Genomic DNA, 26594 nt, shown 5'->3' on the forward strand with positions numbered 1-26594 from the left:
ACACAATCACATATACTCGATATTTAAGCCCATGAATTAAGAGTTGATGAAGAAAAGAAAATGTAAAAAGGAAACTAAACTCCTTTAAACCAACAGAAGATAGTACAAAGTTATGAGGAACACTGGTGAAGAGGATTAATATCCAAGGGGCAACGGTTTTACTAATCAAAACTAAAAGAAACTAACCCCCAACATTTTTTATAATCTAAAGGAGTTGAATCCCATTCTCATTTCAAGTTCCCAAATTAGAACAACCAAATGATTCAGCAAACGCAGAGAAAAGCAGACAGCAGAACCAACCACATCGCAGCAGCTTATTCTTATGCTCCTCCCTCTTCCTTCTCCTCACGTTCTCTGTTCCACTGCTCAATCCTCGCCCTCCTCTCCTCGCTTCCTTCTCTCCCACCACCAGGGCTTCTCTCTCTCCTCCTAGAACCGTCCCTGTCCCTGCCTCCTCTCTCCGACCTCTTCCCACTTCCATGCCGGTAAAACTCCCCATCCCTCTCACGATGACTAAACTCCCTGCGAGGAGGATCACGATCACGATCACCACGCCGGCCATACTCTCTCCTCCCCCTAGGACTTATACTCCTACTCCTACTCCCCCTTCGGTACGACCTCCTCCCAAACAGCTTCCTCCTCATCTCCCTCGAAACAAGCTTCACATGCATAAAGTTACAATACCCACCACGGCTACAATTCTCCTCCTCATACTGCCTACACGTGGCCTCCCTAAAATCCGTCACAGGAGAGAACTCCCCGATAATGGGCCGGCCCAAGTAAGACCTACCCTGCAAAGCCTTTAAAGCAGCAGCAGCCTGATCCTCCTCCTTGAACTGAACATACACATTCCCAATCATGTGGTCAGCGAGGTTATCACAAATGTTGAGACTCTCAATCTCCCCAAACTTCCCGAGCTCCTCGAACAGATCCTCGAAGAAATCCTCGAAATGCTCTTGGATCTTGCGCGGGTCGAGGGGCTGGCCCTGGGCGTCGACGCCTGGGGTGATCATGTCGGGTCTCTGGTACATGTTGGCGAGGAGGAGGGTCGGGGAGATGGCGGGACGGTTGTGGATGCGAGAGCAGCGGTCACCGTGACGGCACGCGCCCATCTTGTTGTAGAAAGGGCAGTTCACTCTGTCCTTCTCGGTGCCGTAGATTGAAGCTAAATGCTCGGCCATTGCAGTGTTGATGATTCCACCCTAATCAAAACAATAATCAAACAAATAAATCTCACACGCTTAGATTAAAAAGATTAGTAGCCACGCGTGTGAAGATAAATCAAGAGAAAAGCAAGAGACGGAGAAATTAAATCGGGTAAAGGAGCTAATAAACCACAGAGACGGCGGCTAAATCGAAGAATGGGGGAAAGAAAGCGTACAGAGTTTTGAGATTAACAGCCGCCGCCGTCGGTGGAAGAATCTGCCGTCTCCGTGAGGCTGATGATCTAGGGTTTGCTTTGTTCGCGAGCTAGGAGGGAGAGAGAGAGAGAGAGATGATCGAGGATTTTTATACTGTAATTGTTAATTGAACAAAAATATAAGAATCGGGTTTTTTACCTTTTCCGTATAATTTGTTTTCACCGCACTTTTAGTTTTAGTTTTATTTTTCTTTCTACGATGTTTTTTACCTTCGCAAAAAGGTAATAGTAGGGGAGCAAAGATCTCCAGAAACTTTTTCCTAAAATTGTTTGACAGCCCAATATATGTTACTGTTATTTTTATTAAATTATTTATTGATAAAAATGGTGTACTATATAATTTGATTAAAAAATATATAAGAACTTAAAATCATTTTTATATATAATCTCATTTATATCATAATATAATAATTAATACATTATAAATATTTTAATTATCAAATATTATGTCATCAACAATTAATAAAAAAACTAGTTTTAATATCTTAACCAGTTAGATTATATTTATAATAAATTTATCGATTAAACAAATTTTAGTGTTATTTAATATATTTTTTTTATAAGTTAAGTCTATTTATATAAAACATCACAGTCCAGGATTATTAGTTTTCCAACTAGCTAATTTTTGATATTTATAGACTAATTTTTATTAACTGATCATAAGTTTAGTTTTCAACAAATTTATTACTTCGGGGTTAGACACAGGATAATGGCACTTCATCAAATGAAACTACTTAGCCACGAGAAAATAAGTCGAAAACAATTTGAATTAACCCAAAATATAGATTCCAGATGTACAATAACATAAAGGTTTTGCTAGTACTGTAACAAGCGAGTGGACACTTCTAATAACCAACAACTCTACATAATCTCTATGTAACAGAACAAACAAGAAGAATCTTGAGAGAGATTCACTCTGGTGAAAGATAGTCACACCTGAGAAGGCTTAACTTAGCCACATAAAAACCTCACTCTGAATGCTAAATAACCTTACACTTCCTCTCTCACGAGACTCCACAGAATCTTCTTTTGTCTATCAAGACTACAAGAGAGAGATTACATCTTCAAGCTGCTGAACAATGGCTCTCACCAAATTCCAGGCTGTCTATAGGACTGCAAAGGGTAGCTGTGAAACGGATAGCCTCTAGACATATGGACCGGAGGCTTTAAGGGTGCAGGGATTGCCCAAGCTACCTCTCTTCTTGGAGGCGGAGGCGGAGGCATAGTCCTCCTTCTGTCCACTTCTATCAGCATGCACATCTCCTGGATCACCTCTGTAACCATTGATAAGAAACATCCCGTTATTTTTAATCAACAACTAAACCATGCCGCAGCTTTAACAAATAATATAAAAAGTGTTGAATGACAAACCTTTTAACAGCTTAGTTGTTACTCCAAAATCTAACCACCAATCTCTCCTGCTGCCAACTTTACCATTCTGAAACGTGGAAGCTAGGTGCACAGTGGCAGTTGCAATCACATGAGGTTTGTACTGCAAGCACAGTGTCGTCCGAAGCCTGCACACAAACAATGCATTATAAGATTATTCAAACTCCAGAAGTGCAGATACAATTATTAACAAAGGGCCTTTACCAATCGTGCACAAAATTCCATGAAGCTGTTGCAAGATCAGGCCAAGCGTTCACCCTATTCAAAGCTGCAGCCAGAGGTTTGTACGGAAGCTCTACGTCTAGAAGCTGGAAAGCGCTTGTGTCCAGCAGAAGCCTCTCCCCCGCCAAAATAAATTCTTTAAATTCATGGTAATATTCCTAAAGACAGAGCAACGAATAATAAGTTAGCAGCACAATGTACATATTTTACCAAATAGATTTAAAAATACTTACAGTTTGATGGATTCTAATTGAGGCAGAAGGATCCCACTCATAAATAATCTCATAAGACGCAACAACAACGCTGGAGAGTTGACACGGCTCATCTTCAGCTTTGCAAGCAAGGAACAGACTGGAAGTTGCTATCGTCTACAAAATCACCAAGTGAGAATTAGAATTTCAATTTTCTCTGTTACAGATCACTGAATGCAACTGATGAATGAACCAAATGAATACAAGAATATTCTTTACCTGCCAGTTATTTTTTGCATGAGATTGGCGCATGTAAAACCGGTGGCACATCACCATCGCACACCCTATTATAACCTGGGACCTGAAGCAAATGAGATTGTCAGAAAACCCTTCAATAGCACCAAAAAAAAAACCATATCACCAGCAAGTTCATTATTACAATTTATCTTCAGCGACTAAAAGCTACACACCGTGAAACCAGATTTAAAACATAAACACCAGTACCTATGATGGATGATTCAAAAATAGTAGGCCGGAGAGACACGTGCACTTGGTCAGAAAACTAACAACAGGTAGGAACAGCTGATAGGTTTTGATAACCCACCAGAGAATTACAAATTAACACAGACATAGATATATCAGAAGGGCATGTCTAAAAACAGGTGAACAGCTCCCAAAGCAAGTTCATGACAGATGCAAGCCTCCTATTTGCCGATGAGAAGTGAAACCAAATTTTGACTAGTATTACATAATTATCCATTCACGAGATAAAAATGTAGACAAACTTATAGTAGGAGAACCTCCAGACCACCTCCCACAGTGGCCCCTATGACAAAACTCAACAGTTAGGCTATCCATTGTCATTCATAACGCACCCTCTTTAGCTAGAAATAGCATATCAGAAGACAAGAATAAGAATTAGAGCATATTCTATTCAGCAAACAAGCAAAGAACAAACAAAAACTTCCTAAAAGAATACTAATAGTGAGCAGCAGCTTACACATGAAGCTTCATGCCGAGTCTTTGAATGAAAGTGCAATAGGAAGAGCGTAAAAACGACTCCTTGGCTAGATCAATCCCATCTTTCCTAGAAGGAGAGAAACGCTCAATCTCTTCCTTGCTGAAATACCACTTAGCCGTTTCGCATCGAGGAGACTTTAGTAGAGATATGTGTCTGGTCTCCTCTGCTTCAAAATGCTGTCGAGATCTCTTTCTCGGATGCTGCTCCTCTCCCATTATAACCCAGCAAAAAAAGCTTCAACCTTTTAATCCACAAGACAAGCTCTTACACGAATATCTGCAAATAGCAAGTACCATCGTTAAGGCAAACACACAGAAATAGCAAAAGCTTTTTTTTTTTTGTGTTGAACAGGTTTGGAACATAATACGACAAAAGAATCTGATCCCAGCTTTCGAATATGGTTTGAAGCCATATATCATATCAGCAGCGACAACAACATATGTTCAGACAAAACATTCAAACAGATTCGAATAAATCACAAAAATAAATATGGAATTGAATATGGAAGAGATGGGAATCAAAGGAAAACATAAATCGATTTTGATAAACGAAATCGGGGTAAATAGATTCACTAACCCAACGTTTGTGTGTTTGTTTGGTGAGGGAAAACTTTTTTTTTTTCGAAACTTGAATTTTTCTCTTGCTGCTTTTTTGCTGTTCACCTTAATTCCAGAAAAATATCTTAATGATGCGGTGAAGCGATTTCATACCTAAAAAATAGTAAATATACAAAAATATCGTTTGTTTCCAAAGCATATGGGCCAGATTTTTAAATATGGTGGATAATGGATATGGGCTTGGATTTATAATTGGCAATTCAAAGAGTGTATAAATAGTCGATGGCAATTCTTTTAGGGAGGATTGATTTGTAAAGAATTTGAGAATTTTAAAAGTTATGTGGATATATATATATATATTTCTTGATAATGTATGTTTCAAGGATTTTACAAAATATTTTCTTCCAATATAGGATGTTTATTTTTATTTTTATAAAAATAAAATTATTTGTTGAAAATCAAATAATAATGATACATCTATAATTTTATGTTAATATAATAAGATGAAATTGTATATTGACAATGTTAACAATATATTATCTTTGTCTATAAATTGTTATGCTATTTTATTTTTTAATTCAAGACCATGGTTCTAAAAATCGGTCTAGGCGGCAACTCGGTTCTATCCGAAACGATTTTCTTAAAATTTGATTTATACTGATTTATATGATTCAAATCGGTTTAAACTGTTCTAAATCGGTTAAAATTGGTTAAAATCGATCTAAAATCGTCTATATATGCTAAATTAAGCAATAATATTATTACTAATCTACAAATTTGTCTACTTTCTTCTGTGTTGTATATCTAATTTTGATAATTCATCTCAATAATTTTATAATTAAACTTAAAAACTAAAATATGTCATATAAATATATAAAATATATAAAATAAATCCATAATTTGCTAACGCCTAGGCCTCATCTTGACCCCGAATAATCGGCATAGTCGCTAGTCCTCTATAAAGCGCCTAGTTACCGACTAGCGATTTTTAGAACATTGTTCAAAACTGATCAAATCTTCTTGATTATCTATCACTCTTAACTCCCAGAAATATCACCAACATGATTTTTGCTTAAACTCTTTTATATATGAATTTTAAACTCTTTTACTTATTACTTATATGGTTTCATCTTCTACAAACAAGATAATAATTATTCCAGTGAACAAAGACAAACTTAGATCACTTGAAAACCCGACACGCGAAGGACTTTCTTTCTCATCGAAACCATTGATTAATGTTTTTATCTCTCACGACTTACTTTATAGGAGATATAGATCGCTGAAATTATTTTTTTCTTTCAAAACTTTATTATGCAAGAGAATGGTCTTCCTCCTTGTCTTTTCCGTCTAAAAACTTAACCATATAATACTCTAGCCTCTTCACAACATCCTCCGGCAACGACACCTGAACCTTAATCGCATCTAAGTTTCCTGCCACCGGCAGAAATAAACAGTAGATGTCACTCGTCAAAGAACCCGTATACATTGGCTTTCCTCCTCCAAAGTCCAACTCCTCTAATCCTAACTTCGCCCATTGCGAGATAACCAAACTGCATGAGACGTCCGTTTTTACTGTTTTATCCTCCAGTAAATCTATCGTTGATCTTACATATCCGTCGGTGATCCTCGCTTTCGCGTCCTGTACTAATTTCACCGCGTGGTAAATGTTACCACTGACTAGGTCTTGAACCTTGCTCTCCGCACAAGCCAGCACGAATCCATTACCATAATACCCTTGAGGAAGTTCTGGACTCAGCTTCTTCCTCATATTGACTGAGAATAAAAGTTTGACTTGCATGGTCAACGGCAAGTCAAGAGATCGAGCCCAAGAGCACCACGTGTGAGCAGCTAGTGCCTCGAACGTGGTGCATTTTAGCGAGGGAGCGCATGTTTTCTTTAACCTTAGGATTAGGGATGGTGTGAAGGTTAGGGTGGTGGGAGCTAGCGGTTGGGACTGTAAATACTTGCAGATGTTGAAGTTGGTTGAGGTTTTTTCTACGGTGGTTCGGGTGAAACCGGGATGTGAGTGTGTGACACGCGGTGGATCTCGTGGGTCTAACATGTGTCGAGAATGGAACGGTTGGACCAGAAGAGAAGCATTGGTGTTATTTGCATGGGCCCATGCATGTAGGAACTGCGATGTGCCGATGCCGTCACAAAGGCAATGATTGATCGCGGTGCAGAGGATCATACCCCCGCAACGGAGATGCGTCACCTGAATCATTAATCAGCAAACCATAAGGTTTCTATGCTTAAACATTTTATTTCTATAGCAGTTAAGCGTTAGTCATATTCACTTGCCGATGAAAACTTTATACAGTACACAGAAACGCAGTTATAATAAGACACGTAGTATGAGTTAAGGAATAGACTTGTAAACAAACTAATTTTTTTGGTAAATATAAAACAAACTAATTCACGGCAGGAAAAGGTGTTTTTGTTTTTCTTCTAACCTATAAAAGAACCAATCACCATGAATAGACAATATTATTCTCTTTTTAATTTTTATTGATTTGTTTTTGACATTAATCAAACCTCTTTATTAAAGTTCACGTATAAATATTAAGGAGAAATGTGGTAGGAAAGGACTTTATATCATTCATACATCAAATGCATTATATATGCACGACCTAAAAAGTATGCATTTCTTATTTGAAAAGAATAAAAGTGGCCGAATCAATTTAGGAGTTAGGAAAAATACAACCAATTTAATCTGTTAGATTCTTTCATGATAATATGTATCTAAACTTTTTTTTATTTTTAACTCAATAGTCGATCCAACTAACTTTATGACATCTAAAATATTATAGGGTATGCCCATCCAAAAAAATGATTTGGTTACAAACTATCAACTAATATATACGGAAACTATCTGAGTTATGCATGATTTTTTGAAATCATTGTTTCTAAGCAAGAAAAAGAACATTAATTAATTGTAATACGACTAAAGCAGAAAAACAAAACCTGTATGACAAGAGGAGGAATCTCCAAGAAACTAGGTGCTTGAACCTTAAACAAGAGCTTCCTCCAAGACTTGTTTGGCTTGGGTGAATGTTCAAGAAACTCTTGACAAGTTATATCCATGAAGGCTTCCGCGAAAACTGCACCTTCCCCATTACAGTCAACCTCGAGCTTGGCACTGACGTCAGAGACTTTGATCCGGCCAGCGAGTGGGTAGTAATCGACTAAAACCCTAGACAGAGAATCTTTGAGGGTTTGAGAGGAAGGAGACTTTTGGAAAAGGTAGAGGTACTTGATAGAGAATCTGAGAAAATGATGGTCGTCTAGGTTGGAAAGGTAGAGAGAGTGATTTGGTGTGGGGGATGAAGGAGTGATTAGGGCTGGTTGATTTCCCTCGTACAAGCAATCTGGAAGTTCTTGCATCGTCCACTTTTTCTGTTTGTTGTTTTTTTTTTAGAGAGGCAAAAGAGAAAGAGAGATGGTGGAAAGGGAAAGTAAGAAGCAAGATATGTGAATGGGAGAGGTTAGGTGGTGGTAATAGTTGGAATCCGTCTGGACTTGCAGCATCAGCCCTCAAACATCTCGGACCCATACGAGAGATTAAAATACGTACAAGATGCTATCTTAAACTAAAGCACACTTTTTATATAGAAAAAAAAGAGGACAACAAGATAAACATAAAAACTTTACAATCTAAGCTTAGAAATGAGTAAAATCTAAACCATAGGATATAAAACCAAAGAACAAAAGATAAATGTAAAACTTTACAATCTAAAACTAAAAGTAATGAGTAAAATTTAAAGCTTAAGATTTATATACAAAGAACACATGATAGAGAGAAAACGTTACAGCTCAAAGTTACAAAACAAAATGTAGGGTTCAAACAAGATGCTGCCGACAAAAAGAAACAAGATGAACTGAAACTTTACTCCCTAAGATTAAAAAGAGTAAGAGAAAACATTTGACAAAAGGGTATAAAATATGTATACAAAATGTTAGAAGAAATACAAGACTTAACGTACAACAAGGAATACAAGATAAAGTTGTTTTATAACTTAAGATAAGAGCAGACCGAATCAGTAGATAAGACAAATCAAAAAGAAAATGAGTAGTGTTCGAAGCTAGAAAAACAAATTGCTAAGTTCAAATGGTGTGCCAATTGCAAGAGACTACGTGATGGATTTTCAAAAGCCTGAAGGATCCACTAGAATATCTTTAATCGTGGTGGTGGGAAACGGAATTTGGGCCGGAGACTTAACTAATCAGCACTCGTACTCGTTTGACAATCAATCGGTGATAAAATTCGTGGGACCTTTCGTGTAATACCTCAACTATTGATGGTTAGGCACGATTCTACCAAAATATGGTTTAATGGTGATTGGTGCACTCTTTGACGACTTGCAATACTTTGAGTAGGTACAATGGATTGTACAATTTTATTTTGGTGCCTTTGTGAAATACCCATCCTTTAACAAAATCAATTCATTATTTCCACTTTGTGAGAAACTCCTTTTTTTAATTAAAATAAAATTATATAAATGAGGATAAAAGTTTTTTTATCTAGTTTCGCTCAACACTTGTTCCTAGCGAATTCTACTTGATAGAATCCTAAATCTTTGAGTATCGGTTGACGTTCTCAACCTTCAACAAGGACCATGAAAAAGAGAGAATCACTTGTTTCCTTAGATGCCGGCTTCCCATGTCATTTTCGGAATAGTTAATTTTCGATGAACTTATCAAATGGAGGATTCAATTGGAAATTTCACATGTCTTTTTGAAACTATTCACATGTCTTTTTCCTAAGTATGTACCACAAACTTGACCAGCATCGAATTGATAGTTTGCAAAGTCTAAAAAAACTGCCATTAGCCCGACTTTAATAGACCGTTGTGTCTAAATTGCTTTATGTATTATAATCAATGATTATAAATTGTTTAACGGAATTTGGAAAACAATGGAACATATCCCACTGTAATTGACTGGAAAGTGTCCTTTTAGCTAATGGATCAGCACAAAATATTATCTGCTCGATTTGCGTGGGAAAATAATACCAAACGAAAACAGAATTGCCATTTATGATGTCTGATAAGCCTTTAAACTTAAGATTATTTCCTTAACTATTGAGTAATCCACACATATATATCGTTGTTATCACCTTCAAATAGTATATCTTTTCTGTAACCTAGAGACCAACAAGACTGCATCATCCATAATCTTTATGGAGAGTGTCGTCCGATCCTTCAAAATTTCTCACACCAAAATCTGGAAAAGTTACATAACTATTCTTAATGATCCAAACCAAAATCTAGGCTTTGCTCAAAAAAATATTAACCATATATTTAATGATATAATGTTGTAATTTTAAAAGTTAATGTATCCATCCATATATGTCTCACATTTTTTAAAATTCTGTTTAAATTTAGAAGTTTACCTAAAAGTTTAAGGTATATTAACCAACATTTTGGCGGTGGTTTGCAGTGCCCGGTTGTTCATTGCATGATACTAGAATCAAATGACAAAAAAAACGAAAGAAGACAAAAAAAAAAACAAATAATTAATTGATTAACAGAGTGTTCGTCCCTCTCCGATCCACAACTCGGCCACGTGTCCCACGAACCAGCGTAGCAGCTCCTTTTCTCTCTCTCTCTCCGCAACTTCCCCTCCAGCTCTCTTCTAGATCTCGGCGGCGACGGATCCGAATCGGCGACTTAAAAGAGTTAAACTCCACGACCTTGACTGATTCCGACTTGAGCTTTCAGCTCCTTCGAATCGGCGCTCTGAATCTCTGGAAACTGCTTATCAATGTTTAGCATAATCTGAGATGGCTTCAATCCGGCGAACTCTCTCGCCGGTGTACCACGATCGTCATTACGAGAACGGAGGCGCACCGTTCTCCCCCTCCTCCACGTCATCATCCCCCTCTCAGAAGAGCAGCGGCAAACACAGCTCCTCCTCTGATCCCAAAGCCTCCCGCCGAGGTCCATGGCGGCGTCCGTTTTACCAATTCCTCGCTTTCTTCCTCATCGGCTTCCTTTTAGGTATGACACCGTACGGTCAAATCGATGATGCGAACGGTACCGATCGCGATCGGTTCAATTTCGAGATCAAACCGCCGAACGTCGAAGAATCGTTGGAACGACGGGAAGAGGTGGCCGTGGACGGAGTAAGCTTCTCGGCGGAATCGAAGAATAAGAAGGAGGAGGAGGAGGATTTTGCGCCGAGGAAGCTTGTAATCGTGGTGACGCCAACGTACAACCGAGCGATGCAGGCGTATTACTTGAACAGAGTTGCTCAGACGCTGAGGCTAGTGGAGGCTCCTGTGCTGTGGATAGTGGTGGAGGGGAATGCGGCGTCGTTTGAGACGTCGGAGATTCTGAGGAAGACTGGGGTGATGTATAGACACTTGGTTTGCAAGAGGAACATGACGAGTGTTAAGGATAGAGGTGTTCACCAGAGGAACACTGCGTTGGAACATATCGAGTTGCATAAGCTCGATGGTGTTGTTTACTTTGCTGATGATGATAATATCTACTCGCTTGAGCTGTTTCAGAGCTTGAGGCAAATCAGGTGAGGCAAAAAGTGTGGATCTTTGCTTTTGGTTTGTGGTAGTGGATGGGATGTTTGATAGATTCGACCTAGTGGCTTGTGAGGAATAGAGTGATTAGATCGTTGCTGGTTGTGCAGAACTATAATGTCTTCATCATTGTGCAGTCTTAGTGATTCTAGTGTTGCTTATGTTTTGAATTGTTAGTTGAGCAGAACTATATTGTCTTCATCTTATTGTGCAGTCTCAGTAATAGTAGTCTCAGTGATTGTAGTGTTGTTAGTGCTATGGTTTGACACTCAATTGTAGTAGCATATTACAATTCTTACTGTTTCTCTGCTTTGTTACTTGCTCTTCCATGTGCTCAGCCTATCTTGTTTGAGAAAATACTTCATTTCTTGTTATTGGAAAGGGTTTTATTGAACTTCTCTATGTACCTGCTTTTGTTGGTCTTCTGAGCATTTTCTTCTTTCCATTGAGTGTGAATGCTGACGGCTTCATATTCAACTCCAGAGTGAAACTTCTTCTGAATTATGTTTCCCCCATTTTCATCTATCATACTTATATATTTCTTTTCTTCTGTGTAGACGATTTGGAACTTGGCCTGTTGCAATGCTAGCGCCAAGCAAGAACAAGGCGATTCTTGAAGGTCCAGTATGCAATGGAAGTCAAGTAATTGGGTGGCACACTAATGAGAAGAGCAAAAGACTACGCAGGTTCCATGTTGATATGTCAGGATTTGCTTTCAACAGCACTATACTCTGGGACCCCAAAAGATGGCGACGTCCCTTCTCACATCCAACCCGCCAACTAGACACCGTGAAGGAAGGTTTCCAAGTATGAGTCTTTTTCCCCTTATCTGTGGATTTCTCTCGGTCAAAACCTCTTTATTAATCGTCTTATACAACATGCAATGTTGTGTTTCCAAGCAGGAGACAACATTTATAGAACAGGTGGTGGCAGATGAAAGAGACATGGAAGGTGTTCCACCAGCTTGCTCGAGGATACTGAACTGGCATCTTCACTTGGATGCCCTGGATGTCCCTTATCCACAAGGGTGGGTGGTCCAGAAGAATCTTGAAGCTCTCATAACTGTGAAGTAGTTTAAAGACGCAACTTTTGACTTGTGAAGACTTTAAAGGGTTCTGAACTTTGGACGTCAGGTGTTCAGGAAGTCTATAAGCAAAACATGAGAACCCAACAAGACCATGAAAATTTTGTACGTTTTTGGATTTGGTGTTTTACTATGAGATGGAATTATATTTAGCCTTTGGACATTTGATGATTCCACGTCATTGTCATCTTCTCTGTGGAAACGCTATTGATATGTCCTGCTAGTTGTTGATTCGAGTTTATGCCAACCGTTTTTAATGTTAAATTAGAAGGAAAATGAGGCAAAACAAAAATCACACTAAAGAAAGAACATGTGTATAAATGAACAACAAATCACAAACAAAAACATATACTGTATTAATTAATTAATTCTATCTCTCTAAACATTGTTTTAAGAAGTAATTTTTAAAATTTTGCTTATGTTTATCACTGTACTTGTTTGTAAGAAAAAGTGATTATACAAAAATATAACTTGGCTTCCATTTTATTATGCAATATGTACAGTATTAATAATTAAATTTTAGAAAATTTCCTAAAATTAAATAATAACTAACTTTAACCACATAACTGAAGTATAAAATATTTTCTGTCTCCATCAGAAAAATTAAGCAATTGTATTATCGATATTTTGTCGACATTAATTGTAAATATATGTTAACAAATACAAAATTGCACCGAAACTACTTTCCCTTTTTTTAGAGAGAAAGAGATACTCTCTTCTATTTCCTCTTCACTCTTGAAAATCTTTTTTTTTTCACAGAGAAGAAGAGTTTTGCTTTTTGTTTGTAAAATAGCCTTCGATCTAAAGATCGAAATCTAGTTTCAGATTCGCTTTGTCGGATTATAATTTTGCTTGGGCGATTTTTGTTGTGTACTTCACCAAGTTGAAGAGGTTGATATATATAAAAGAGGTGAAGACTCATTGTAAATTTATTCACCAAGTTATCAACAAGAACACTTCTCTTTCTCTCTCTTTTTTTTTTGTCACAAAAGTTCTCTCTTAAAAATGTGATTCTTTTCGAAAGCAAGTTTAGGTTTTAGTAAATCCTTGGCAAAAAAAAAGTTTAGGTTTTAGTAAAATGCTAACTTAGCAACTACAAAGGTAGAAAAGTGCCAAGGCCACACGTTTAGATTGAATGATGAATCTGTATGTGACATGCATGTGGTTGACCAAATGCATGAGAATCTGAGATTCTGAATCTCTGTGCACCAAAATAGCTCGTCAACAACATGAGATCACTTTTCGACGTTTATTCATCATACGTATCAAACCAAAGGGAAAGACCATGTGGGTTGACACGTGTCACATTACTAGTTGACGCCTACGCAAAAAGAAAGCTTACTTCTTCTGCAAGTTTCTTTTGGTCTTACTTTTTTTTTTTTTTTTTTCGTCATAATGTTTTCATTTTCATTGAAAAAGGGCAAGGCCCAAACATAACCGAACTACAATCGGGCCCAAAACGAACCGGGCCAACTAAAACCAAGAAGAAAAGCCTTCAGCCCCAACAACCTGGGCCTTAAGCCCATACCCAAACCCTAGGGTAGGGAACCCTAATTACCGCGCCTCACCGAACGTCGACGGCGCCGCCCAACCCCCAACTTGCCACCGCACAAACGCCATGTCGCATGGGGTCAAACATCGGAGAGCATCATTCCATCGCGATCTCATCCGTATCCCATGCCGACCGGGCCAAACACTCACCAAACACGATCTGCGTAGTCTCATCAGAACCGTCTACCATTGACCAACCACCCCTGACATACCGAGTCGTTTCAGGTGAGAGATCAAGAGGCGGAAGAAATATGAAGCTTTGATTTTCCGACTACACCGAGAAAGAAGAGCAGAGAAAAACTAGAGAGACTGAAACGACAAGAAAAAACCAAAGCCGAGAAGAACGATACTAACTGAGTTACCGCCTTCTGGAAGCAGGAGCCGGCGATGACGGTGCTAACAGAGCCACCGTCTCCCAGAAACAAAGGCCCGCGGTCGTAGAGCTGAGAGAGCCTCTACTCCCCGGGATCTAAAACTGAACTCATGAGCCGACTGCCGCTTCGATTAACCGTTCTTCACCCCTCACCCCGACTCCAGAGAAAACAGCATCGCCGCCGTCAGGAAGACCGTACGAGCCGATCCCTTCTTGGCGCGATACCCTAACCCAGAGCCGTCAGCATGTCGGGGGGGTCGGTAGATCGAAAACCACAGCGGAAATCCTTGACTTGACCGGAAAAAAATGAGCCACCGACGCCGGCACGCGCGCGGACGCGCCACCGGACGTCGGGGGCGACGACACTTTCTCTCTCACTTTCTCTCTCTGGAAACTTAATAGATTTAAGGAATAAAAGCGTAAATTAATAAAATATGCCTTTGGCGGTTATAAATACGATTCTCATCCTCACAGATTCTCTCTGGAACCACTTTCATTAATCTTTTGAGCAGAAGATAGAAGATGTTTCCTTCATCCGACGCATCCCTAACCGGATTCTTGATGCTCTTCAGAACAATGCTCCACGACTTCGTCCCGGTGCAGCTCCGTTCATACTTCTCCGGCTTACTCGAGCGGTTCTTCACTCCAAAATCAAAGAATCTCACGGTTGTCATCGACGAGAAATTCAAGAACAAAGTCTTTCACGCGGCGGAGATGTACCTCCGCAAAAAGATGGGTCCAGAGATTTATTTTATAATTCATTCGGTAGCTTTGGTGGTGATAATTTTTTTTTACCAAAAAAGAAAAAGATCCGTCCAGAGACGGAGCGAGTACGAGCGGGCAAAACACCGAAGCAGAAGCACTTGAAGGTAAAGGAGAAGAGATCCTGGATTCGTCCGAGAAGAGATGAAGAAGGGTCTGACACTGGTTTTTAATTACCTTGGTTTAGATGGTTCCAACAATCCTCTATGTGAGGAGCTGATGCAGGACGATGAGTCAATGATACTGATGCTGTAATGAGTTTTGTTGAGAAGAGTAAGGTCGAGAGAAGCAAGGCCAAGGAATAGCTGTCTATTTGTAAAGATGTTGTGACTAATAGGAATGATGATGACAAATAACATAGTGGTTCTTCAGATAGAAGAAGAAAGCAGGTAAACGAAAAGGACAACTAATAGATTTAGTGATTTGTATTTGTGGCTAATTAAGCTTGTAGTTTACATTAAACCATTTATAAAGCTTGTCTTTGACAGAATTTAGATATGTTGTGTTGTGTACTTTAAATTAAAACCAACTAGTTTATATCCTTTACTTGCTTTAGTTTATTACGTTCATAAATATAAAAGTCATAGAACTTCTGTTTATGTTTGTTGTTTTGTAATGGCTTAATCATTTATAAAAGCCTATAAAAATCGTCATTTGTTTCAAGTTTTAGTTTCTGCAGCTGTTAGTGTTGTTTGTGTTCTTAAGAAAAAAAAACAAAAGAGAAGGAGAATGCATATCCACAAAAATTCAAAAAGAAAAAGACTAGTTTTGTTTGCATTAGTAGTTTCCATGTTTACTTTATTTCCTTATTACCTAAAAGAAAACCAAAGAAATTCTGTCACACGTTGTCATATCTGTCCGACCATATGTTGTTTTCAGTCCTATTATACCACAAAGTGATGCAGGGATGCGAACATGACTTGTATTTCCAGACACGAGTAAGCATGCAACGCATATCAAACAAATCAGCATAACTTTGACACCTCCAACATTTGTTCCTAGAGCAGCTGAACATAGTCCATAGGCAACAATAGCTGCTGAACCTTAGGAAGATCCGCCTGTTTACCTTCCAGGTGCGTATGGGTTTCTTGTGGTTATGCAATGCAATATATCAGGAAAAAAAAGTAGAAGAGCAAACTCATTGACGTATAGCATTTTACATCATAAGTAAGATTTTTGTTCTCTGCTGTGTTACTTACCCGTAATTTGAATTGTTCCCTGAGGTCCCCATGCCTAACTAATGCATATTTTCCTTGCCAAGTAAGATAACACCACAAATAAGAAGTCTTGAGGCAACCACTGAATCCTTCTACATGAAATGCAGCAAAGTTGTTCCACCTATAGATGAAAATTCCTATGACAGACTTGTTGTAGCTAAGTGTTTTAAATAAACATAAGAATGACATACTCGCCCGTTGTGCTATGTGGTGACCTGTCAAATCGTCCTTGATTGTTACAAAACGGATATTGGGTTTCCTACAAAGTTCACAAGCAACATGATCAATATATATCTTGACGAATACATCTAAAAATTTACTGAAGCTGACTCTTCAGTCATCAAGCAGATATGAAACAAATAGCTGCTGCATTGATGATCTCTGAGTCTGGGAAATTTACCTTCTTCAAATCTATGCGTAGATGCTTCAGTTTTCTTTCTGACTTCACTGGCATATCAAAGGAAATCAAAAATGGTGTTGTCATACTTGAACTCCTCTATGATTGAGATTATTTGTTGAGCTACCTAGCAATCAGCAACAAGGTTTTTCGATATGTGCCAGACATTGAAAAGTAAGATGACTAACCATAGATGGAGTTGTCAGATTAGATCTGTAAGTATATGCGTAATCACATATCTTCCAGTAACAGATGTATGACCTTGGATCTGCGTGGAACCTACGAGAAGGATTATGACAATTAGCTACACTCTTGATTGACAAGCACAGATTGAGAAATATTCCATGTTACAAATAACACGTTTTCTTCTTTGATTAAAAGTTGTAGTGTGTAATTCTTTTTATTATGACTCATGTATGATATTCTTCTAGATTATACAAGACATATGATATCTTTGAAGGATCTCACACACGTCATGTTCTTCAAGAACGTATATGCGATAAAAGGGCCGGTTGCGAACTTTGTGGAAAACAGGTTTCTTATAGGTCAATCACTTATTATTGTCATCTATGTAGATCCTATTTTCACAAAGGTTGTCTCACAATAATATATCCAAAGATTCATGAGCATTTACTCACTTACCTTCGAAGAAAACTCCCAGTCGGTTGTGATGCTTGTGGATTCTCCAGTCCGGATGACATTGATATGTTCGGATGTTTACAATGCGATTTCTTTGTCCACAGAAGCTGTATCTTCTTACCGAGAGTTATAAAACTTACACGTCACTCACATTGTCTTTCTCACGTTTTTTCATATACTTGATGATGCGGAGAAGGCCAAGTGTGGAGTTTGCCAGGGACGGTTTAGTTCTGGCTATGGAGGAGCATATGCTTGTATTGACACGACATGTGATTATGTTGTCCATTCAACATGTGCGACAGATAACAGGGTGTGGGATGGCATAGATGTCGAAGGAAAACTTGAGGAAGGGAGTAGTAGTTCTAAAGATGCTTCACTAGAAGAGATGGATGACAAAACAGTACATCATTTTAGCCATGAGCATGGCTTATCGAGAATCCATGTCGATGAAGAATGTTGGCAGCTATGTGAAGCATGTATCCTTCCTAGTGATATGGGTACTTTCTTGCGTTGCAAGGAATGCAGTTTTGCCCTCCATGAAGAATGTGCTCGCCTACCACAGGAGATGGATCATCCGTTACATCGCCATCGGTTAACACTGAAGGTCAAAATGAACATCAACGAAGGGTTCTTCACCTGTTCTGTTTGCAAGCAATATCATTGTGGTTTTATGTATAAATGTCGCTATTGTGGGACGTTCAAAATGGATGCAAAGTGTGCTTCCTTTACCGAACCATTCAAGCATATAACCCACAGATGCCCTCTCTATCTTAGACTAGAAAATCATGGTTATAACACATCGTCTTACTTGTGTTGTGGTTGCCATAAAAAATATCCAACTATTGTCGCAACTTGTACCACATGTGAAGACTTCTCCTTCGATTTCAAATGCTTGAACTTACCTCCCGTGGTCAGATTTAAGTATGATATCCATCCACTGTACCTATACTTCGATACAGAACACAACAAGAAACAACTGCTGGAAAAGAGACAGGAAAGTTACTCTTGGTGTGACGTTTGTGAAGAAGAAATACATGAGAATTTATTGTTCTACATATGTTTTGATTGCCGCATCTCTCTACATGTTAAGTGCATCTTGGGAAACTATCCTTATATGAAACCTGGCCATAATATCAAGGTGGAAGATCTCAATATTCAGATAGCTTCAAACACTGGTGCTTGTAGGCCAATGTGCCATAAATGTCACAGTCTCTGCCGAGACAAGTTAGTATTCAAGGAGGAGGATTTATGTTTCTGTTCTTTGACGTGTATTCGTTATTACTTATGAGTAAATAATATGTTATAGTAAAATGCAATGCATGCGGTTGTAATGTGGAAGGAAATAAATTATGAATCTCTTAACAATTTCAGAACTTTTAAATTTGTTTGAACTGCTCAAAAGATATAGATGTTTTGGGGTTATTGATTGTTATTTTTAAATATTTTATTACAGATTATATAATGCATACTCTGAACTTTTTGAATTCTCCATCTTTCTCTTTATAAGAAACAGTATTGAAGCGATCCTACATCCACTACAAGTGAGTGACCCCTTCTCATGGCTACGGTAAAGTTTTTATAATTAAGAAATATACACCAAAAAAGGGGTAACAAATGAAAGAGCCACACACACACGCTGGGCTACCATGCTGGTCTTGCTACTAAAATCTCAAACACAGAAGTAGTAGCCAGTCTCGAGCCAATCGACAAGAAGCTTTCAGTATCTGTGATTTGTCTCCTTCAAACACTTCAACTTTGTCGATATTCTTCCAGAGAGGGGTGGGTCACGTTAAGGCTGCCCCGTGAATAGAAGAAGCTGCATCTGAAGGGTGCATTTGTGAACGTGAATCTTGCCCATTTTCAAGCCCAAGAACTGAAAGAGCTGAACTGGTAAAACATGCATCAAGATTCAGTAGCTGACAATACTTCAAAGATTGCATAACGAAGTGTCTGTTTGATTTTAGAGGACGTACTTTGGTAGAGAAGCTCTGATGGCTGGCTGATTCGCATAAGCAGTAAGAGAAGGTCTTAGATCAGGAAACTTCTTCATGATACTTTCGAGTTGAGGCATTGGTAACTGCAAAAACAAAACCAAAAGAGTCGTTTAAAATTCCTGTAAATATACTTAACTTGTACTAGTATATTCTTCTATTACGTTTCTTGTACCTCCAACAAGACAGGGAAAGAATGTGGTTGTGTCTGAGACACACATTTCAAGAAACCAGGCCACAATTTTGGCAGTCTCCAGATCTGCATCCAAAAAGACATTCCATCATAACCACACTAGAGGGGAAATATATCTCAAAGCTGATCCTTTTATTTGAGCTTAAAATTTACTCACCTGCCTACTCACCAACTTGGAAAGGATTTCCATGACAACGTCAACCTGGACAAACAGAAAACTTCTTTATTCTGACCAAAAGAATCCAGACTTTGACCTATAACTTAAACCAAATACTTGAGAAAAAAAAAACGATTTTGTTGTATATTCCTACTTAACATGATTGCCAAATAGACTTGCTAGCTACATGTTAGTCCTCATGATAGGAACCAAAGATTTTCAGATAATCTTGTGCGTGATATGAATTCTCTCTATATCCTTATCTATAGTGTTTATGTCAATCTTATTCACTTTTCCTAGAGTGTACTTCTACTTTTTATTATAAATGAGTTTCATATGTGAGACTTATCCAAGTAAGAGAGAGCTTCGGAATAAGGAAACAAATATATGTTACTTTGATTCAGTTTTAAGAAAAGCATTTGGGGTTTTACGTCACTTTGTTCTTAACTCTACCCAGTACGACACCTACCAGTGTTGGAAAAGCATCGATTGCCTGAATTACTGTTCTCATGAAGAGTAACGGCAGAGGTGTTCGATCAACCTGAAACCAAAAAATGTAAGACAGATGTGAATATCTAAACCAGTAGTTCTTTTCAAAGATATGTCGGTTTTGACATACCATCTGACCCAGCGCCTTTGCTAAGACTTGCTGCGTGAAAACAGTGCGTTGTTCAAAGCAAGCTGAACATGCATCTGTTATCTGCAAAAAACACAGCCAAATGAGACTCTGTTAACAAGAGAGAGAGGGAGAGAATGAAGAAAACAGTAACAATTGTAAAATTTCATAAAAGGTCCATTGGCAAACAGATTAATCAGGTCTATATCAACATCTAACTAGTCAAATGCTAGTTGTCGCTAGTTTTCTAGCCTCCTATAGCATCATATGAAATGAGAATACATCATCGACCTTGGCATAAACAGCTTGCATGAAAATAGCAGGAAATAAAAAAGGGCATTTGGTATAATCATCCGGGGGCCCTCACGCTACCATCATTTTTTGGAATATTGAGAATTAAGATCAAGCTAATTAAGCAAAGAAGAAGGCTGATTGAACTCTCCTATAATTATCTGATAGATGTACAGACCTAAAACTAATGGTTATTCGATAATCCCCACCTCTTTTCAACTAATTTCTGGATGACCTCACCTCTTTTGAATCTACTAAATAGATAGGGATGGTAAAGAAAGCATCTGAAGTGTAGGCAACAAGGCCCAAACAAGATGAAAAGTCAGGAAATACCTTTTTCAGTGGTGGCCCATTCTTCTCAGGAACAACATCGTGGATAGCAATCAGTACCTCGGCAGGTGTGAGGGCAGGGCCGGTGTGAGCAGAACCCTATCACAGATATAACAAAAAGGATTTGCCAAGTTGTTACAGCGGAAGAAAGTATATAATCCGACAGAGAGAGAAACACTTCTCAGACAAAAAAAGATCACCGTATGAATTTCAAATAAGAAACTAAAACCAACAATGCATGGAACGAATTATATGCAAAATTGTTCCAACATATATAATTAGAGGATGAACCACGAGAATATGCAGATACCTGTAATATATGAGCTAGTGCAAGTTGGAACTTCTCAGGTGGAAGATTAAGAAGCGGGGGAAAGATAGGCAAAACCTGTTACATCCAAAAAAGAATGTCTGTCATAAAAGGTAATGAATTGCTACCACTGATGAGCAATTATAGGACCAGACAATTTCCAGATTCCATGGTTACTGGTTCTAATTTATTTCCACATATTCAGATAGGTAAAAGAAAAAAATTGCATGTCCTCATCTCCCTTCACTGAATAAGTAGTAAAAAATTACCTCGTCTTTAGAGAGTGAAGAAAGCAATGGGATAAGAATTGAAACATCCTGCCGAACACAACTTTTTGTAAGGCTTTGCAATCTTGATTTTCATAAATAGATAAATACACTGATACAAAAAAATATATACGAGAGAGCTATTCATAACAAATCAAACCTTTAGCTTCGTTTCATATAGATGCTTTACAGTAGTAATCAAATCCGACGAAGGTGCCAATTCTTGTGTCAATATTTGCAATACCTTGACAATAAACAACGAGCACGATTCAAAATTACAAAATAATTTTAAGGCCGACGTGGATTTACTACAAGGAAACACCGAAGCCACTTACCAATGTCAATAAATTTTCACTTCCCTTAGGAGGATCAGATATTATATGGAGCAGTTCCTTATAAGATGAACCTAATTCTCGTATCAAGATGGGAATATGACGATGAAAAGCCTGAACAATTTCAGAAAGTTACCAATATAAGTCAGTTCGGTGTTTGTGAATATGTTTTACTCCCACTACAACTCAGATAATTTTTATGTACCATGCCACACGTGACTCACATAAGTGGCTTGAGAATTTATAAGGGAGGGAGGCTAACTCACCTGGATAACTGTTTTTGGAGCTTTCCCGTAAACTTCAAAGACAAGTCGTAGGAGACTAGGTTTCTGGAAAAAATCACAGTATTTCTCTCAGAACAATGGAAATACTTTACGAAAAGAAGATTGTGAGATTCAGGAGCAAACCTTTTTACATAGAGCAAAGAATAGAGAAATAAGTCTCTGAGCTTCAGCAAATGATAAAACAGAAGCATCACGAGAAGTTTGTAGACCCTGCTGAGAGTGAGTATCGGAGGTTCTAGAAGATGGAGAGTCGCTTGTCGAAGTTATCTGACTTTTAGCCTGAAAATCAGTGTAAGCAAATCAACCCACAAAAATAGTCAAGGTTTGGAAAACTAGAGCATGTCCATTTCAACGACTAGGCAATCCTCACAAGGGAAAATTTAGAGCCTTACAAGAACATGCACAAAGAGTAGCTGGCATCTATTAAGTTCTAAGAGATAAGCCTTTTTATATATTATTCAAAGAACTAAGCTAAACGCCCTCAAGAGAATTATTAATGGCTTTTGGATCTTTACTTCCTTTCCAACAATGATACTCAACTACCAGATTAGACCATACGCTGTTACCTCTGTTTTAATTCCTTCTGCAATAAAACCAGTCTGTGAGAGATCTGCCTCAGAGTTCACAGCAGTCAGCAGCATATCTGTTGCAAACTTCTCAACATGCTCTGATGTGTATGTAAGGTGATATAGTTTGTTCGTGACCTGTGCATGCATTTGAGAAAATATACATATGAATTACTGTACCAGTAGAAAATAAGAACCATATTTTTATCTGGGACTAATTTCCTTACAAGTCGGATGGCTTTTGCACGAATGTCTTCTTCGGAATGAACAGAACACTGCGATGACAGGATTAAGACATGCGTTAGAAAACATGGAAAAATCAGTAGGACCATATGACCATGAATTTAAGTATGAATACAAAAATAAAATCTCAAGCACAACATTCCTTTCATACATTCCTTTCTGGGGCTTAGAGATCAGAACACAACGTTTATGTAATTGACACGGTTTGTAAGAAATAAAAATAAGAAAGTCTGACTACCGATTCTTACATTCAATGCTATGGCTAAGAATTCTTTTCGCTCATTTGGACGCACTAGAATTAAGCTCCAAACAGCACCAAGCCCTTGGGTAACACGCTCACTATCGCTGATTTCTCTTCCAGTTGGATCATGACGAGTGGAGCAGAGTTCATCCAGTAGCTTTATGGCAGAATCAGGTAGATGTGGAGCTTCCCCAAAAAGTCTGCTGAAAGACTTGTCGGAAGCAGGAAGAGCATCCAGAAATGATCTTGCCTGCAGCAATTACCTTAATAAGCGAAATTCAGAAACAAGAAATGGAAGAAGTTGAATAAATGCTCACCACTGTTATAAGAAAATTTTCATACACAGCAGAATAGGAAGAGGTTTCATCTGTGTCCAGATTCGCCATTGAATGCAGATGGTACAAAACATGTAAAACAAGTTCATGCCCCTAGAAACAAAGAAGCAAACAGATCAGGGTTTCGTCTAGACATATGGTAGACTATCGGCTATTAGCTACAATGATTATGACAGCCAATACATTCTCGGATATGGGAAAAGAGATTCAAAATCCAAAACAAAATAATAGAATGACGGCTGAGTTTAGTGAACACTGCAGTCAAATACATACCTTGAATTCCCGATGATCCACACTGATATGCTCTCTTAGTATGGCTACAACATCATTGCCAGCACCGATCTGGAAATGGTATCATATATAATATTTATGCTTGTAAACAAAAGAATTAAAGAAGAATTTTTAAAAGGATTCCATAGGGATAAAGCCAAAAGATGGAAATGGTAGCTAGAGTTGAAGGCAAAACTACAAGTAACAAGTATCAAAGAGGGGCTCACTTTAGCAATCAATCGGGCAATCAATGGCATGCGTATCTTGTTACAATCAAACCCGCAGACATGTCTATTTGATTCAATTATCCTTTCTAAAGCCAACTTTCCAACGGTTTTGCTTTGCTCTGTGGTAAGTTCAACATATGATGGAACAGATGCCAACTCTCGGTAGCTTTCCTCTTCTGCAGTGGCGTCTGATGCAGCAGGGGGTTGTAGATCAAAATCTGGGCCTGATTCCAAAGGCGAATGTTGATCGAAATCTGGGATAGACGCCAGATCATCCCTGCATTTTGTTTCAGAACCTGAAAACTTTGTTTCTCTGATGCCTCTATCATCCCTGCAAGGAGATAGTGGAACATCTAAAGATGATTTGCCCTTTGAGGGATAAACACGCTCGCTGGGAGCAGTCAACAAATCCTCTCTGCAGTCGGGCTGGTCAATTAATCTGATAACTGAACTTCCCACCACCTTGTTTTGACTATGCTCTATTGTTGTTGGATGGACTGAACCACTATCCCCTGCCGTGACAGCAGGAACCGAAAGTGGATCGCTCGGTAAGCTCGAGATGTCCATCTGAACTGGGATTGGTTCTTTACCTTCACTTACAGGCAGTGATGTTGGTGCCACAGATGAATTTGAACGTCTTGGATCTATGCGACGGGGATCCTGCATAGCTACGTGTAAGTTATCTTGGAAAAAAAAACATTAAAAATAAAATCAAGCGGCAAATGGAAGCTTATACCCTTCTTGGGTCGCGTCTAGGGTCGGCAACTGCGCTATTCAAACTAGGCACATCGGAAACTGATAACCCCGCAGGAAGGGTTGGATCGAAAGGAACTTGTGGCTGAAGAGTTGGGGAACGCATGGAATCCACGATATCCGCGGGAGTAGCCAGTGAAGTTGTCAATGTAGGAGGGCTACTAGGCAAGTGTTTCATGCTTGTTATTACAATATCAGCAAGCATATCTGGATGGAGCTGAGAAATGAGAATATCAAGTGATGCAGCTCCTCTGTCTCCTTCAGCAAGCAAAGCACCAATCATAGAAACCATTTGTTCCACTGGAGTCGGCTCACTGTCCGAAGGATGGTTTGCAGGGGATATACCATTGATAGAGACAGGTCCATGTGGAGAATCACTTATTTTAACTTGCGGAGTCAAATGCATGTTAGTATTATGGCGTAAGCGCTTCGGAGCAGCCTCTCCATTGATTGTATCATCTTCACCCTGGGACATTTTTCGTTTCTTTGACAAATCCCAAGAATTTGGGTGACTAATCGCCTGGTTACTCTGAAAGTAGGTTCATCATGAGACGTTACTGGTCACAGTGATCAAAGCTGACGTAGAGGCATATAAGCTTAAGAAAGAAAGAATAAAAAGTATTACCTTGCCTGACCAATTTTCACGTGCAAAGCGCTCATTATTTCTGATCAATTTATCAACTTGACGGACAGCTTGATCAGCAACATCTGAAGCATTCATTGCTCGAAGCGCTCTAAGAAGCTTGTCTCTTGACTATAAACTCATAGAAAAAAATTATCTCAGTAACAAAACAAATATCACCAAAAAAATAGAGATATGAGACTTTCTATGATTTGATCAAAGCAAACACTTCTTTCAACTCTGTTCTACCTACTACGAGGCTTCACTGCATGGAATACCACTTAATACATGCCTTTTTCGAGCAGTCATTGAAAACCTGTTCTTAAGGAAAACAAATGCGACACAAAAAGGTATGCCCAATCATAGAGTACACAAACGAAATAACAACAAAGGTTTATAATTTGACCAGAAAGCCTGAAACGATTAAAGAATGTCTCCGACATGAGGGAGCTTGGCTCTATGAAATATGACCGAATATTCCCAAAAAGAGGTCTTTTGTTTCCAGCCTTTATATGCAAGACAGATTGCTATATAGCTATAACACTGCTGGACCTATAGAAACCTCTAATGAACGGATCAATAATAAGCAAAATCAATTGAATTTCAGTAGAGACTAAAATGATAATTAAATAAAACAAACCCACAACAATAGTTTCATTAGTAGTACATATACTTAGCATTGATGTTTAACAACGATTTCAAGTGATATTCAGAAAGAGCATAAAAAAACAGGGAAGAACTGAGGAGTAAGAGATGAGCCAAATCTAGATATACTGCAGAGAGAAATAAGACAATAAAGTATGAACGCTCTACCTCTATCATAGGTGAGGAAGTACATCTAAGAAATCCCAGTAAGGCAGTTCTAATGGAATACTGAACGCTTGCAGCATGGCACCCCTTTACTGTCACAAGATTTGGGTGAAAATCCAGCAGAACAGAAAGGACAGTGTTGTAGTGGACAGGCCTCTTCCTCGCTACCACCGCAAGACTGAAAGATAAGCTACTATCAGATAAGAGACCAGTGCTTACACAGAAAATATTCAAAATTGCAAATGGTTCAGGTTTGCTTCTAAAAGCATGTCCTAATGGATCACTGCACATCTCAGCAAACAAAAGAATAACACTTGCGTCAAAGAAACTTCCCTCAGGTTCTTCCTATGCAATTATTATCTAACGTACGAGATACTAGAGTTTAAATATAACTTTAACTAG

At 38.5% G+C, this 26594-nt stretch overlaps 6 protein-coding genes across 10 annotated transcripts in view; 2 read left to right on the forward strand and 4 right to left on the reverse strand.

Annotated features, from left to right (window-relative positions):
* LOC103835383 (splicing factor U2af small subunit A) lies at window positions 1-20455 on the reverse strand. 2 transcript variants are annotated; one of them, XM_033277454.1, is made up of 3 exons: window positions 20437-20455; window positions 1382-1496; window positions 1-1202 (listed from the first exon to the last, which is right to left on the reverse strand). In XM_033277454.1, the coding sequence occupies exon 3, from the start codon at window positions 1179-1181 to the stop codon at window positions 321-323; it is 861 nt and encodes a 286-aa protein (XP_033133345.1). In that variant the 5' UTR covers window positions 1182-1202; window positions 1382-1496; window positions 20437-20455; the 3' UTR covers window positions 1-320. The 2 variants fall into 2 exon arrangements, with proteins under 2 accessions (XP_033133345.1, XP_009109791.2); XM_009111543.3 differs by lacking the exon at window positions 20437-20455 and having other exon boundaries at window positions 1382-1572.
* Window positions 2170-4947, reverse strand: LOC103835384 (cyclin-T1-3). Of its 2 annotated transcripts, XM_009111544.3 has the most exons (7): window positions 4820-4947; window positions 4223-4519; window positions 3502-3583; window positions 3265-3399; window positions 3014-3189; window positions 2792-2937; window positions 2170-2694 (listed from the first exon to the last, which is right to left on the reverse strand). In XM_009111544.3, exons 2-7 carry the CDS (start codon window positions 4456-4458, stop codon window positions 2507-2509), a joined length of 963 nt encoding a protein of 320 aa, XP_009109792.1. In that variant the 5' UTR covers window positions 4459-4519; window positions 4820-4947; the 3' UTR covers window positions 2170-2506. The 2 variants fall into 2 exon arrangements, with proteins under 2 accessions (XP_009109792.1, XP_033133343.1); XM_033277452.1 differs by lacking the exons at window positions 4223-4519; window positions 4820-4947 and adding an exon at window positions 3727-3971.
* LOC103835385 (omega-hydroxypalmitate O-feruloyl transferase) lies at window positions 3960-9770 on the reverse strand. Its single transcript, XM_033277443.1, has 4 exons — window positions 7765-9770; window positions 4820-7015; window positions 4223-4519; window positions 3960-4106 (listed from the first exon to the last, which is right to left on the reverse strand). The coding sequence occupies exons 1-2, from the start codon at window positions 8182-8184 to the stop codon at window positions 6110-6112; spliced, it is 1326 nt and encodes a 441-aa protein (XP_033133334.1). The 5' UTR covers window positions 8185-9770; the 3' UTR covers window positions 3960-4106; window positions 4223-4519; window positions 4820-6109.
* On the forward strand, window positions 10336-12666 carry LOC103835386 (probable beta-1,4-xylosyltransferase IRX9H). Its single transcript, XM_009111546.3, has 3 exons — window positions 10336-11328; window positions 11893-12142; window positions 12238-12666. The coding sequence occupies exons 1-3, from the start codon at window positions 10583-10585 to the stop codon at window positions 12406-12408; spliced, it is 1167 nt and encodes a 388-aa protein (XP_009109794.1). The 5' UTR covers window positions 10336-10582; the 3' UTR covers window positions 12409-12666.
* On the forward strand, window positions 12924-19017 carry LOC117127342. Its single transcript, XM_033277453.1, has 2 exons — window positions 12924-13452; window positions 13487-19017. The coding sequence occupies exon 2, from the start codon at window positions 17744-17746 to the stop codon at window positions 18644-18646; it is 903 nt and encodes a 300-aa protein (XP_033133344.1). The 5' UTR covers window positions 12924-13452; window positions 13487-17743; the 3' UTR covers window positions 18647-19017.
* LOC103835387 overlaps window positions 18830-26594 on the reverse strand; it is an 11559-nt gene continuing 3794 nt past the window's right edge. The window contains exons 6-27 of one of the 3 annotated variants that reach the window (XM_009111548.3): window positions 26196-26370; window positions 25386-25514; window positions 24744-25289; window positions 24008-24667; window positions 23784-23852; window positions 23493-23603; window positions 23183-23425; window positions 22919-22966; window positions 22692-22829; window positions 22249-22404; window positions 22108-22170; window positions 21845-21955; window positions 21670-21753; window positions 21513-21560; window positions 21247-21321; window positions 20940-21035; window positions 20319-20399; window positions 20169-20240; window positions 19700-19744; window positions 19525-19608; window positions 19332-19435; window positions 18830-19240 (exon numbers count right to left, since the gene is read on the reverse strand). In XM_009111548.3, coding sequence (XP_009109796.1) covers window positions 19219-19240; window positions 19332-19435; window positions 19525-19608; window positions 19700-19744; window positions 20169-20240; window positions 20319-20399; window positions 20940-21035; window positions 21247-21321; window positions 21513-21560; window positions 21670-21753; window positions 21845-21955; window positions 22108-22170; window positions 22249-22404; window positions 22692-22829; window positions 22919-22966; window positions 23183-23425; window positions 23493-23603; window positions 23784-23852; window positions 24008-24667; window positions 24744-25289; window positions 25386-25514; window positions 26196-26370 — 3160 coding nt within the window. In that variant the 3' untranslated portion in view covers window positions 18830-19218. Of the gene's footprint in view, window positions 19246-19331; window positions 19436-19524; window positions 19609-19699; window positions 19745-20168; window positions 20241-20318; window positions 20400-20782; window positions 20816-20846; window positions 21036-21246; window positions 21322-21512; window positions 21561-21669; window positions 21754-21844; window positions 21956-22107; window positions 22171-22248; window positions 22405-22691; window positions 22830-22918; window positions 22967-23182; window positions 23426-23492; window positions 23604-23783; window positions 23853-24007; window positions 24668-24743; window positions 25290-25385; window positions 25515-26195; window positions 26371-26594 lie in introns of those variants that run through there. The other 2 variants (XM_033277439.1, XM_033277440.1) reach the window with 2 other exon arrangements.

This window comes from Brassica rapa, chromosome A08 (genome assembly GCF_000309985.2).
Source record: "Brassica rapa cultivar Chiifu-401-42 chromosome A08, CAAS_Brap_v3.01, whole genome shotgun sequence".
Lineage (NCBI taxonomy): Eukaryota > Viridiplantae > Streptophyta > Magnoliopsida > Brassicales > Brassicaceae > Brassica > Brassica rapa.